This window comes from Pelophylax lessonae (genome assembly GCF_965119305.1).
Source record: "Pelophylax lessonae genome assembly, chromosome: 6".
Classification (NCBI taxonomy): Eukaryota; Metazoa; Chordata; class Amphibia; order Anura; family Ranidae; genus Pelophylax; species Pelophylax lessonae.
The window spans coordinates 310815614-310830945 of NC_138773.1; the positions used below are offsets into that span (position 1 = coordinate 310815614).

General features: G+C 43.2%; 1 protein-coding gene across 6 annotated transcripts in view; it reads right to left on the bottom strand.

Annotated features, from left to right (window-relative positions):
* The window catches only part of TNS1 (tensin 1), an 805414-nt gene that overhangs the window by 241285 nt on the left and 548797 nt on the right, over positions 1–15332 (bottom strand). For all 6 annotated transcript variants that reach the window (XM_082260250.1, XM_082260249.1, XM_082260247.1 and 3 more), the window contains one exon: positions 1253–1294. In XM_082260250.1, coding sequence (XP_082116376.1) covers positions 1253–1294 — 42 coding nt within the window. The remainder of the gene's footprint in view (positions 1–1252; positions 1295–15332) is intronic.

Sequence of the window (15332 nt, forward strand, 5' to 3'; positions counted from 1 at the left end):
CAAGCTGCTAGCAGGCTTCAGCACTTCTTGAAGCTTGTTGAAAGCCTACTGAAGACTACTAGCAGCTTGCTTAAAGTGGCAAGCAGCACTCCCATTAGGATCAGTGTTCAACATTTACAAACTGGAGCTGAATGGGATATTCAAGCCTTGCTGTTTACACCGCTTTTATACAAGCTGAAGCCAGTGTGAATCAGACCTAAATATCACTTTATAAGACTTGGTTCACACCTAACCATTGGAATATGTTACAGGAATGGACACACTAACACAGTGCGATAAACAGCCACCTATCAGTGCCCATCAATGCCATCTATCAGTGCCCATCAGTGCTCATCAGTGCCCATCAGAACTGCCTATCAGTGCCGCCTATTAGTGCCCATCAATGCCAGCTATCACTGCTATCTATCAGTGCTGCCTATAAGTGCTGCCTATAAGTGCCGCCTATCAGTGCTCATCAGTGTCCATCAGAGCTGTCTAACAGTGCTCATCAGTGCCGCCTATCAGTGTCCATCAGAGAGGTTTATCAGTGCTTATCAGTGCCACCTATCAGTACCGCCTATCAGTGCCCATCAGTGCTGCCTATAAATGCTGCCTATTAGTGCTCATCAGTGTCCATCAGTGCTGCCTAACAATGTCATCTACCAGTGCCCATCAGCGCACATCATTAAAGGAGAAAAATTACCCGGTTTGCTAAATTTTATAACAAACTATGAAACGTTTTTTTTTCCCAAAATTTTTGGTCTTTTTTTGTTTGTTTAGCAAAAAGTAAAGCTATATTTGTGACCCCGCAATTGTCATTCAAAGTCCGACAGCGCTGAAAGCTGAAAGTTGTCCTGGGCAGGAAGGGGGTATGAGTGTCCAGTAGGCAAGCGGTTAGGGGCTCATTCTCACAGGTATTCTGGTTGCATCAATGAAGCCGCCGGTTAGGCTTGGTTCATGGTCACTGTCACCTAGGCTGTATGGGGCCCCATGATCTCTAACAGCAGCCCTGTTGCTGACTGTAGAGCTATAGATTGGACTCAGCAGGGGAGTGTCAGACCTCTGCAGAGAGACCACTGCTTCCAGACAGAGGGTCCTACAGAATACTGGCAGAGGACAGGCTTTTCTACTCAGGCTTCTTTTTTTTTTATGGATCTGGAATGTATGTCGTGGATTTAAAGTGAATATTATATTAGGATCTAAAGAAAATTTATAAACAGAATTCATGTCAACCGTCCATTTTTTTTTTTTAATAACATGGAGTCATACTCACGGTGGTGTCTACATGCTTCTGTGGACTCTCAGTGGTGGATGGCTGAAATAAAAGAGACATTATATTACAAGGATGGCAGCGAGTGGCAAGGACATGGAGTGCACCTTAGAGGGGAACTCCAGTCCAAACATTTTGTTGCTGTTTTACAGTTACAACATTTTTCAAGTTGACGTTGCAGCCTGTGTTGCAATAAATGCAATGAAGTATAAAAGCGCAATAAGATGATAGGAATAGAAAAGAATAGATTAGAAATAACAGAATAGAATAGAATAAAATAGGATAGAATAGAATAGAATAGAAAAGAAAAGAATAAAATAGATTGGAATGTAATAGAATAAAATAGACCAGACTAGAATAGAAAGCACGTGAATAGAATAAAATAGAGTAGAATAGAATCAAATAAAATACATTAGCATATACTTTGGGAGGGATTCCCTTAACTTCCTGTACCAGTGTTAGAAAAACAGGAAACAAAGGAATATCTCCACTAAAGGGACACAAAATGCAATATGCACCCGACAGAGGCTCTACCCTTTTCCTTTTCTGTCCAAAACCAATATGAAAGCTTTGAAAGGAGTTTTTAAAGCGGTAGTATAAACAAAAAAAAAAAAAAACAGTACCGGGCAGTTTAGGTCATAATGTGCTAGTAAAAATGATGACGAACGTACCTGAAAACGAAGCCCTCCAGCGGCGCACTGTCACTGCTGAAGGCGCTTCCATCTTCACCTGGTCTTCCTTCCAGGTTTGCGGGCTTCAGCGATATGAATGGCTGAGCCGGCAATGACATCGCTTCTGCATGCACGCGGGCATCCCTGTTTATGGCACAGCTCTGAAGGAACGGTGTTCTGCCGAAAACTCCAACTTGCCAAGAACTCCAACCACTTCACTTCTGTTGACTCTACACCAGGAATAATTGGAGATTTTGACCACTTGGTGTTTTCACAGAACACCGGCAGCCCATACACTTCTGTACACGCTATAATGAGTGGACATTGTTAGTCCGCCCGCTAGTTGTCGCCACCTTGGAGGCGGCCATGTTATTGGTTACTAGTGGGTGGACTAAAAATGTCCACTCATTATAGCGTGTACTGGAGTGTAAAGGCTGCCGCTTGTTCTGTGAAAACACCAAGTGGTCCAAATCTCCAATTATTCCTGGTGTACACTCACCGGAAGTGACGTGGTTGGAGTTCTCGGCAAGTTGGGGTTTCGGCAAAACAACAGCATGGGTATGCCAGCCCTTCAGAGCGCATGCGCCGGTGTTGTCACCGGCTGCCTCTAAAGTAAATATCTCCTAAACTGTGCATGTTTAGGAGATATTTACTGTACCTGTAGGTAACCCTTATCATAAGCTTACCTATAGGTAATACAAGGGAGTTTACCCCAATACTGGGCCAATTCTGACACCCTTCACATATACTTCCCAAAAGTATTGGGACGCCTGCCTTTACACGCACATGAACATTAATTGCATCCCAGTCTTAGTCCGTAGGGTTCAATATTGAGTTGGCCACCCTTTGCAGCTATAACAGCTTCACCTCTTCTGGGAAGGCTGTCCACAAGGTTTAGGAGTGTGTCTATGGGAATGTTTGACCATTCTTCCAGAAGCACATTTGTGAGGTCAGGCACTGACGTTGGACGAGAAGGCCTGGCTCACAGTCTCCTCTCTAATTCATCCCAAAGGTGTTATATTGGGTTGAGGTCAGGACTCTGTGCAGGCCAGTCAAGTTCCTCCACCCCAAACTCGCTCATCCATGTCTTTATGGACCTTGCAGTAATGGAGTGATCCTGCACTCAGCACCCCTCTGGCACTCTGCACTTTGTTTAAAATCCTGGCACCATCCCCATAGGATCTAGGAGACATGACAACTATGTGAGGGTGCTTTTTTCTTTAACTACCAAGCCTTTTTCAGAGATTTGTTGCTTACAAGTTAAAATCAGTATTTTTTGCTCAAAAATTCTTAGAACCCCCAAACATATATATATATATTTTTTTTTCTTTTAGCAGAGACCCTGGGGTAGTGATGGCAAACCTTGGCACCCCAGATGTTTTGGAACTACATTTCCCATGATGCTCACGCACTCTGCAATGTAGTTGAGCATCATGAGAAACATAGTTACAAAACATCTGGGGTGCCAAGGTTCACCATCACTGCCCCAGGGAATAAACTGGCTGTTGTTGCAGTATTTTATGTATTTTTAAAAAAAATCAACTTTAATGAATTTTAAAAAAAAAAAAAACGCATAGTTAGCCCAATTTTTTTATATAATGTGAAAAATAAAGTTAAGCCGAGTAAATAAATCCCTAACACGTCATGCTTTAAAACTTGCGCAAGCTCGTGGAACGACCTTAAAGAGGAGTTCCGCCCCCTCAAGAAAAAAAAATTAAAAGTCAGCAGCTACAGTATTTGTAGCTGCTGACTTATTTTTTTTTAAATATTAGAACTTACCTGCCCAGGGTTCCCGCCATGTCGGCATCCAAAACAGATTTTTGTATCGGGTCTCGGGTGCTGCCGCCGCCATTCAGGGTAAGGGAACATGGCAGTAAAGCCTTTTGGCTTCACAGCTGGCTCCCTACTGCGCATGCGCGAAGTGCGCTGCGCTTTCTAATTGGCCCGGCTGTGGAGGAAGGAGGAGGGGGGCCAAACTTCCGAGGGAGGGAGCCACGGCGCTGTCTCCCGGAAATGGGGAAGGATACCTGTCAAAAGGTGCCAAATGTTATATATATATATATATATATATATATATATATATATATATATATATATATATGTTAAATACATATAAGCGGAAGTTCCACTTATTGGGTGGACCTGTGCTTGAAGAAATTATATTTTTAACATTTTTTTTTTATTCAATATTTTTTATAACAGAACGTAAAACATTATTATTATTTTTTTTTTAATTAATCAGTCTGGTTTTGTTTATATAAAAAAAATAATGAAAAACCCAGAGGTGATCAAATACCACCAAAATAAAGCTCTGTTTGTGTGAAAAAAAAAGGATATAAATTTCATTGGGGTACAGTGTTGCATAACTGCGCAATTACCAGGTAAAGTAGCGCAGTGCTAAATAACAAAAAATGTCCTGGTCATGAAGGGGGGGGGGGGTAAAACCTTCCGGGGTTCAAGTGGTTAAAGCGTGAATTCCATATTAAAGTTCAGCTTGCTCAGTCATGGGACAAAAAAAATCAAAAAAAAAAAAAATCGATATTTTCCCCCCCAAGTACGCTGATATCCTCCATGTTTCCGAAGCCCCCGATCTTCCAGAAATGACCATATTAGCAGAGTCTGTATTTGGGCCACAATCGTTCCAGCAGCCTCCAGTACTAGATAAGAATTTGCTGTTTTCTCCTTTTTTGGTCCCGTATACAGCAGATTATCGATGTAATACTTCTGAGGACATTTCTACTAATCTTCAGATGAGAGAAAAGGCCAAATTACCAAAGAAGGGAGCTTTCAGAAGAGAGGAAGCTGACAGCGCAGAAGTCTCTAAATGATGAACCGCCTGCGTCGTCACAAACTTTTCCATTCTCTAACCTAGAATTGTATCTTCACCCAGGAAAGGAAATGTAACAATGTAACATATTGCAACTCACCAGTCCTAAAGCTGCATTCACACTTCTGTGCGTTCCCGCGCGTGATTTTGTCTGTGCGACGCGCTTGCCATTTTGTATGTCGCATTGAGCCAGTCCATTCACTTGAATAGGCTGCCCTAGGTGCGTTTGTCAGAAACTCCTGCACCTTTTCGAGGCGACATGCTTCATGCAATTTTTTTAAGGCGCGGTTATCCGCGATTGCTGCGCGATCCTGTCGCAAGGCAAAATCGGATCGTGTTTTGGGTGCCGTTACCCACTTTAAGACCAGGCTTTTTGTTTAGGATTAGTATGTATTGCTAGAAAATACTTATATCCCCCCAAACATACATTTTTTTTTTTTTTTTTTAGCAGAGACCCTAGGGAATAAAATGGTGGGTTTTGCAATTTTTTTTTTTATTTTACGTGGTATTTGGGCAGCGGTTTTTCAAATGCAGTTTTTGGGGGAAAAAAAGGTAAAAAATTAACTTTTTTTTTTAAATTTAATGCAAAAAAACAATACATAACCCAATTGTTTTGGAAACAACCCAACTGTAGGCCACATAGGCAGCGTGCTTGCCCGCACTGGATCACATGGTACAAAAGTACCATGCGATCCGGTTGCAGCGCGTTTCCAAAAGTAGTGCATGCACTAGTTTGTGTGTTACGGTGCGATTTTACCCGGTTGGGATGAAATGACACGGCCCAGAACTGCATGTGAATCGCACAGGAACACACAGCACATTGCTGTGCAATTCCTTATGTGAACCAGCCTCCAGGGTGACAACATTACCTCACTGTACTGTATCTATGGAGGAGCAGCGTTGTCACCCTAGGCTGCTTGCGCCTTTTGAACTACAGACACCTCCCCCCCCCCTCTCCTCCTCAACTCCATGATAGGTGCTCCGTATATCACAGCAGGGAGTTGAAAAGGCTCTCTGTGTCCATGCACCCAGTGAATGTGTATGGGAGTGATTTTATAATTATCAATCAGCTGCTGCATCTGCAGGGCTCTAATGAGGAAAGTGGCCTTTAGATGCGATTTACCAAAAATGACATTCATGTTGCAGGGGATGCTCAAACTCGGAATTGTATCTTAACGCAGAGTCCTGTGAAAACTCTGTGAGCCAATCAGACAGACAGGAAATGGCATTTCTGGGGGGCGCTCTGTATACCACCTATATTGGTGATTTGAAAAGCGCAGTTCAAATGCATTTCCATGTGTGGCACACAGAGCTGTTAGAAATCATAGGGTCCCGTAAAGCCTACCAGACAGGGCCCCAGCCTTTGGGGAAATATCAGGGGTCTAAGCAGACCCCTGATGTCTCATATTTGAGACTGAGAAAAGGACTGAGGATAGAGATTCCTCGGTCCCTTTCTCTTTAGCCTCAGCTATGCTATAGTTGAATGAATAGGAATCACTCCGAGGCTTCCTGTTCATTCACAAACTGAAGACTAGTAAACACAGTTTACTATGCTTCAGTGATGAATGGACACAGGAACGATCAGTACCGATCGCTCATTATGTTCATTCAGGAAAGGAAGAGGCCAGTAAATAGGGCATATTTACCTCGCCCTACTCCCCGTCCTGAAACAATCCCCCCATGTGCCCGCAGCAGCAGCTGGCAGGAGAGGACGGAGGCCGGCAGCACTGGAGGGAAGGGGGGCCCAGATAGCAGGGTCGTTGTGGCGCAAATACCAATTCCCCTGCAGCGCAGCCGGGGGGACAAAAAGGAGGAGAAGCCAGTAGCACTGAAGGTGTAGCAACAGCTATCGGAAATAAGGCAGTACAGCCAGCACTTCTGCTCGACAGATGCCTGGGCCTCCCTTTTGAACTGGGGGGCCCAGGCCCAGTACAGGAGAGATGGCTATATACTGTCTTATCAGTGGTCCTTGTCACGCATAGGGCATCCAATTCACTTGAATGGGCTGCCCTATGGGCGTTTGTCATGCAAAAGAAGCTCAGGGGCCAACTTTTTGCCCTGAGCCAGGCACGATTTTACACATGCGTTTTGCATAAAATTGTGGCAAAATCACACCACATTTGGGGGCGGCTTGAGGATGAACGGCACCCAAATTCTGCCGAATCACACCGATTCTGCCTAGGATTCCTTATAGCCCAAGCGTGAGTGAGGCCTTAAGGCTCCAATCACATAAAGGCATCTCGGATCGCGGGACGACTGTCACCCAAAAAAGGTACAAAAACCTCTTTTGGGCAACATGCGTCCCACGATTCGGTTTGCGCGGTTTTACCACGATTTGGCGTGGTGTTTGGGGTGCCATTGCAAGTCACTGGAAACGCACGGGCGTCCCACGATTTACAATGATTCGGGGTCACGGGCAAAATCGCCGCGGTTCTGCCCACTATCCGAGACGCCCATATTTGAATGGAGCCTAAGACCCATATAAAGACGATAGTAATGCATAACAATGCATGTATTATGTGCTTGCCATGTGCTTTCAGTTCCTGGCTGCATTAGTTCTTTGTAGGATTTTCACCTGGTGATCCAGTCAGTAAGTCTGTTTCATATCTCCAGCAGAATGCATCAGTTACAGGGATGAGATAAACCATTTAACACCGACAGGAGTGCTTACAATGATCAGCTTTAAAAAAAAAAAAAAAAAAAAAAAAAAAAGGTTTCAAAAGGAACAAAACTGTTTGCTGTAAGTAACTGATTATAAAGTGTGAACTAGAGTTGGGCTTCAAACTGTTAGTGTATCTAAATCTGCTAGTCCATCTAACACTGCCCTCCCCCCTAAACGGACAATGCTGCTGTGCAAAGGTACCCCCTGTGCTCCTTCATCCAGAGTGAGGGGGCGCTCTAATACAGGTGGTGTGTTACTGGCCAGATCCACAGGTGGAAACAGAGGGAGAAAAAATAAAAACAAAAAAAAGAAAACTAATGCAGACTTCACATCTAAAGATCAGTAAGCTGCAATATATTACATTTTTGGGTTTTGATTAATAAAATGTGTGAAAAAAACATGCGTGCATTAATGCAACGCACCAGGAAAGTGTGACCCCAATGGAAGTATTTCAGTGTTATTTGGCATCAGGCCAACTCATTAAAAGGGATAACTTTAGAAGATATGCTGGAAAATTCCATCACCGAGGGATGAAAATGTTTGATCTTTGAAAAGTTACATTCTTTCTTTTTTTTTCCCTTCTGAAGATATATTACCTTAAAGACCGGGCTTTACCCATGTACAAATCATCATATTTTTTTTGCTAGAAAATTACTTAGAACCCCCAAACATTATATATATATATAACACACACAGTATCTCACAAAAGTGAGTACACCCCTCACATGTTTGTAAATATTTTATTCTATCTTTTCATGTGACAACACTGAAGAAATGACACTTTGCTACAATGTAAAGTAGTGAGTGTACAGCTTGTATAACAGTGTAAATTTGCTGTCCCCTCAAAATAACTCAACACACAGCCATTAAAGTCTAACCGCTGGCAACAAAAGTGAGTACACCCCTAAGTGAAAATGTCCAAACTGGGCCTAATTAGCCATTTTCCCTCCCCAGTGTCATGTGACTCGTTAGTGTTACAAGGTCTCAGGTGTGAATGGGGAGCCGGTGTGTTAAATTTGGTGTTATCGCTCTCACTCTCTCATACTGGTCACTGGAAGTTCAACATGGCACCTCATGGCAAAGAACTCTCTGAGGATCTGAAAAAAAAAAAAAGAATTGTTGCTCTACATAAAGATGGCCGAGGCTATAAGAAGATTGCCAAGACCCTGAAACTGAGCTGCACCACGGTGGCCAAGACCATACAGGGGTGTAACGGGAGAGGTTCCACTCAGAACAGGCCTCGCCATGGTCGACCAAAGAAGTTGAGTGCACGTACTCAGCGTCATATCCAGAGGTTGTCTTTGGGAAATAGATGTATGAGTGCTGCCAGCATTGCTGCAGAGGTTGAAGGGGTGGGGGGGTCGGCCTGTCAGTGCTCAGACCATACGCCGCACACTGCATCAAATTGGTCTGCATGGCTGTCATCCCAGAAGGAAGCCTCTTCTAAAGATGATGCACAAGAAAGCCTGCAAACAGTTTGCTGAAGACAAGCAGACTAAGGATTACTGGAACCATGTCCTGTGGTCTGATGAGACCAAGATAAAAGTATTTGGTTCAGATGGTGTCAAGCGTGTGTGGCGGCAACCAGGTAAGGAAAACAAAGACAAGTGTGTCTTGCCTACAGTCAAGCATGGTGGTGGGAGTGTCATGGTCTGAGGCTGCATGAGTGCTGCCGGCACTGGGAAGCTACAGTTCATTGAGGGAACCATGAATGCCAACATGTACTGTGACATACTGAAGCAGAGCATGATCCCCTCCCTTCGGATATTGGACCGCAGGGCAGTATTCCAACATGATAATGACCCCAAACACCTCCAAGACAACCACTGCCTTTCTAAAGAAGCTGAGGGTAAAGGTGATGGACTGGCCAAGCATGTCTCCAGACCTAAACCCCTATTGAGCATCTGTGAGGCATCCTCAAACATAAGGTGGAGGAGTGCAAGGTCTCTAACATCCACCAGCTCTGTGATGTCATCATGGAGGATTGGAAGAGGACTCCAGTGGTAACCTGTGAAGCTCTGGTGAACTCCATGCCCAAGAGGGTTAAGGCAGTGCTGGAAAATAATGGTGGCCACACAAAATATTGACACTTTGGGCCCAATTTGCACATTTTTACTTAGGGGTGTACTCACTTTTGTTGCCAGTGGTTTAGACATTAATGGCTGTCTGTTGAGTTATTTTGAGGGGACAGCAAATTTACACTGTTATACAAGCTGTACACTCACTACTTTACATTGTAGCAAAGTGTCATTTCTTCAGTGTTGTCACATGAAAAGATAGAATAAAAATTTTACAAAAATGTACTCACTTTTGTAAGATACTATATATACACACACACACACATATATATATAGTCAAAAGGACGCCTGCCTTTACTCACACATGAACTTTAATGGCATCCCAGTCTTAGTCCGTAGGGTTCAATATTAGGTTGGCCCACCCTTTGCAGCTCTAACAGTTTCAACTCTTCTGGGAAGGCCGTCCACAAGGTTTAGGAGTGTGTCTATGGGAATGTCTGACCATTCTTCCAGAAGCACATTTGTGAGGTCAGGCACTGATGTTGGACGAGAAGGTCTGGTTCGCAGTCTCCTCTCTAATTCATCCCAAAGGTGTTCTATCAGGTTGAGGTCAGGACTCTGTGTGGCCCAGTCAAGTTCCTCCATCCCAAACTCGCTCATCTATGTTTTCTATACTTACCTTAGAACGAAGTCCTCCAGCGGCGCCTGCACACCGCTGAGACAGCTGACATCTTCCCCGGTGTTTCTTCTGGGTTTACAAGCTCCGGCGCTGTGAGTGGCCGTAGACACGATGACGTCATTTGGCCGTTTATACCATGGGCTCTGAAGGTCCGGCACGGTAAGCCCGGACCTTCAGAGCACATGCGCCGATGACGTCATCGGCTGCATGCACTCTGAATATCTCCAGAACTGTGCAAGTTCAGGAGATATTCACAGTACCTACAGGCAAGCTTTATTATAGGCTTACCTGTAGGTACAATTAAAAATGAAGACTTCCTCTTTAACACGCCAGAACTCTCCTTTGCCCTTAAAAGCTTTGGATCATACCAAGATCGATATGAGCAGATGTTTTTTTCAAACTAATTATGGTTTTTCATATCCAGCGAAACCGGACGTGATAAAATGCTCATTGCTTTGGGTTTCTTAGACCACAGAAAGGATTTGGGCCATTCCAGTCTCCACTCAGCTCTATGGTTAGCTGACAGAACCACCAGATGCACTTTCGGGTTCCTTAGTGGGATGGGAAAGCTGCAGAAGGTGGCCAGGGGGGGGGGGCGGGGGTTTTAAAAGCAATCCAGCGGCTACAGAGCCACTAGGATTGAAAGCCAACTGCCGAAAAAAACAATATCGGGATGCTGCCTGCAGCTGCTCGAATTCTAGCGACGTACCAGTGCGTCACTAATTGACAAGTGGTTAAAAATAAATAAAAAAACCGTCAATCATCTCCGCTTTGCCAAAAAGCCTTGTTTCTACAACAAACTCGCCCTTCAATGACGCATGTGAAGAGGACAAAAGAGCAATTGGAATTACAAATGACTCAAAGTCCTTATTTCCCCAAATAATCCTCTTCCTACAAACACCCCTTTAGAGAAATAAGGAAAATAATAAATTCCTTTTATTTGTAATGTAAACAGCGAACGCAAGACTGACATGAAAATCAGTGTTTTCATCCCGAGATATTTTGGCGAAGCCGTTGGCACAACAAAAAGCGCGGTTAACTCCAACATGTGAAGAGAAATGAAAGGCTTTTTCTGTTACGTTGGTGATAATGAAATCCTTGTTGGTTCCCCCCGGAACATTGGAAGCTCGCTTTCACGCTATTATCTGCCTCGGCGATGTGCATAGAAGAGGCCAAAGTGAAAAAATAAATAATCCTGAGAGTCGGTTTACAGTTTTTTCCAGCAATGTTCAATTATTTCTTTAACAAGTTTCCAAGTTTTTAAAAAAAAAAGCTTATATATTTAGTTTTGTCATGGGATTGCCCCTCCCTGTGTTGGGAAATGGAGGACTCTGACACTAAACATGTAAGTAATCAAAGAGAATGTTCCACTGGCAACAAAACAAGGGGGATCCTCCCTAGAAGTATGATCCTGGAACGTTGCCCCTGCCCACAGAGTTGTCATGCGGACAGATTCCAGGGTGGGGCAGGTACACACCCTGTGATGGCGCCCCCATGGCACTACCCTATCATTAAAAATATATATGGCATAGGATAGCAATAGTGGAGTAAAAGGGAAAATAGAGCAACAGTGCTTGAAGATAGTAAAATAGACGGTTATTATTCAATGAATGATCAGATATTGGTTATTTTTTTGTGGTCTGTGCACTGCTGAGTGCCCGCCATACATTTAGATTGTACCTAAGAGGGACTGAAATCCAATCTATCAATTCACTGGAACAGTCTTAAGTGGGGTACACACTAGTAGAAAATCTGCCGAAAATTCCCGCCTGATGTGAAATCGTCCGATTTTCGGCTAGTGTGTACACAACTTTCAGCAGCCGATGCCGACATTTTCAACGAAAAAAAACGGAGGGACAAACACCAAAATTTTTTTCATCCGTCCCCAGATGACCAATTTTCGTTTAACCTCCCTGGCGGTATGATTCTTTTGGATTTTAGGTGCTGAAAGCGGTACCATTATTTTGCATGTAATTCTTGTGAATGAGCAGTCCAAACCAACTGTATACATTTATTATATATATATAATGTATACAGTTGGTTTGGGCTGCTCATTCACAAGAATTATGTGTATATATATATATATATATACATATATATACACGTGTGTATATATATATATATATATATATACATAATGTGTGTGTGTGTGTGTGTGTGTGTGTATATATATATAAAATTATATATATATATATATATATATATATATATATATATATATATATATATATATATATAATGTGATTTTATTTTATTTTGAATGGTATCAGTGTGTTTGGTGCATTTTACATTTGAATTTGCCGCCGGTTCCACCCCCCGGCGGACGTCACGTCGCCGGATACGGAAGCCGGGGCTCGCAGACGATCGGGAGAGAACTCCGCCGCCGCATACCGCTCGCAGTCTTCGCTGGATCCCGGAGAAAAGGTAAGTAAAACCTCTTTCAGCATCCAGCGATCTCCTTAGCGCTACCCCGAGTGTGACTCGGGGTTACCGCTTTTGGCACTAAAATCTTACCCCGAGTCACACTCGGGAATACCGCTTGGAAGGTTAATGTGTATGCAGTACGTCCGTGAAAAATCGGATACGAAAGACCGCGCATGATCTGAAGTTGCTGACAACCCGGAAGTCTAGGAACAAATGTCCCAAAAAAAAGAAAAATCGGACGAGAAATTTCGTGAACATTTATGCACTGTCAACTAAAAACGGTAATGAACACTGAGAAGATAGAGAAAAATCGGAGGATATTTCGTCCGATTTTCATCAAGTGTGTACGGCCCTTTACTCAACCAGGGTTATGTGGAACCCCTGAGATCCTTGGGAGCTTGCTAGGGATTTATGAGCAGTGAACAACTTTGGCTTTCAGATATGTAACCATGAACACCAGTTAACTTTTTAGCTATCTGCCAGGGGAGTATTTTTACCACTGACCACCAATGTAAGGAACATTCTTCCCACTGACCACCAATGTAAGGAGCATTCTTCCCACTGACCACCAATGTAAGGAACATTCTTCCCATTAACCACCAATATAAGGAGCATTCTTTTCAATGACCACCAATGAATTAGCATTCTTCACTGACTTCCAATGAAGAAGCATTCTTCCCACTGACCATCAATGTAAGGGACATTCTTCCCACTGACCACCAATGTAAGGAACATTCTTCTCACTGACCACCAATGTAAGGAACATTCTTCCCACTGACCACCAATGTAAGGAACATTCTTCTCACTGACAACCAATGTAAGGAACATTCTTCTCGCTGACCACCAATGTAAGGAACATTCTTCTCATTGACCTCCAATGTAAGGGTCATTCTTCCCACTGACCACCAATATAAGGCGCATTCTTCTCAAAGACCACCAATGAAGTAGCATTCTTCACTGACCTCCAATGAAGAAGCATTCTTCCTACTGACCTTCAATGTAAGGGACATTCTTCCCACTATCAATGTAAGGGACATTACTCTCACTGGCCACTAATGAAGGAGCATTCTTCCCACTAATCACCAATGTAAGGAGCATTTTTTCCACTGACCACCAACGTGAAGGGGTCCTTCTCCACTAATCACCAATCTAAGGTAACCTTCCTACACTAATCACCAAAGTAAGGAACAATTTATGGACCACCAATGTAAGGGGCACTGCTTAACATGACCTAAACATGAATACTATTAGATTTATTTCACCAATAATTCTTAAGAAAATGTTGTCATATAGAACAGGCCAGGGAGGTAAAGACGCGAATACGTCACATTCCAGACTATGTTTTTTTTTTTCCCCATTTTATTTTTTATTTTATCCTATATTTTAGATTTCTCTTCACTCTAATGTGGCATGTGCTGTGGATGCAGCCATTATTAGCAGGGGGTTCCCTAAGATTAGAAATTTATTTAAAAGGTTCTTCTGTACTAAAAAGGATGAGGAAGGCGGCTCTAGAATAGGCATTACTAAATGGCTGACCGCGGTACGAACCCAGACCAAAAGTCAGTCCTACCAGGATTGCAGTTCCGCCAATTAGTAGCCTGACTGTCCTCTTCCGAGTGATATCTTCCTTCTCCCGGGACCACTGCTTTCATCTTTATAGCAGGTAGAAGGCAAAAGGCACGGGATCTCTGGATCGGAGAAGGGGGGCTTCCCCAAGTTAAAGTGATACCAAACACGCACTGTTTAATTGAAATTGTCCCTTCTATTTCTGTATGTGGACGATGGTCATTATTTAGTTAAAAAAGAAGCACATTTTTCCTTATCAATATGCAGCTGTCACATGACCCAGCTCTCTCCCAGCTGTCTGAAGGGAAACAGTGGCAGGAAGAGCTTCAAGTCCTCTGCTGCTGGTCACATGTTCAAAATAAAAAAATAAATAAAAAAACAATATTTGGAATACAGAGTTTTAAAAATAAATAATTAATATAAAAAAAAAGTTTTAAATTGTCTTATAAATATATATTTGAAATAAAAGCTTTATTATTTTTTAGCAAAAACCTGGTGTGGGTGGATTTCTCTTATGTCTTAGAACAAGGAGGAGGTGAAGCCTCCATTATTTACATGTAATATCCCGCCCCCATTGTGTTTAGTTGTTAGTGGACATGGAGGAGGGAGGGAGTGGGCTGTCATTTACCAGTGTGTATACTCCCATATGTGTGACTCTACAGTCACATGGGCTGCTCAGATGTGATAGAAGGGAAATGCAAAACTCACTAAACACTTTTAGCAAATACACAATTGCCACCACAGCTGCAAAATCCCTAGCTGAATTGGGGACATGGACAGGTGGGAGAGATAGAGAGCAGCAGGATCAACCAGGTTTTTTGCAGAATACAGAAAAGGAATCCCATAGTGACTGAGTATGAACAACATGTAATTCACCATTTATTGATATTTTTTTTTATAATCTGGGTTTAGTGATACTTTAACAAGCCAGTGTATTTGTTGCTAGGATGCCGGGTGGTCCTAGCAACCAATCGCTTGCCTGTTAACATGAAAAGTTAGGCAGCTCTTGTGTTCTGTCCACACATGCCGCACCTTCTGCCTTCTACTTGCTGTGTAAGGTAGGATTAGAATGGTTGGAGGACGGCTGTGATTGGAAGAGGAAAATGTGATGTAAGGGAGGGGGCTTTGAAGGGGACGGAGATGCAAAGAAGAGGCACTGTGAAGGGGACTGGGATCCAAAGAAGGGGGGCTGTGAAGGGGATGGAGATGCAGGGAAGAGGGGCTGTGAGCCAAAGA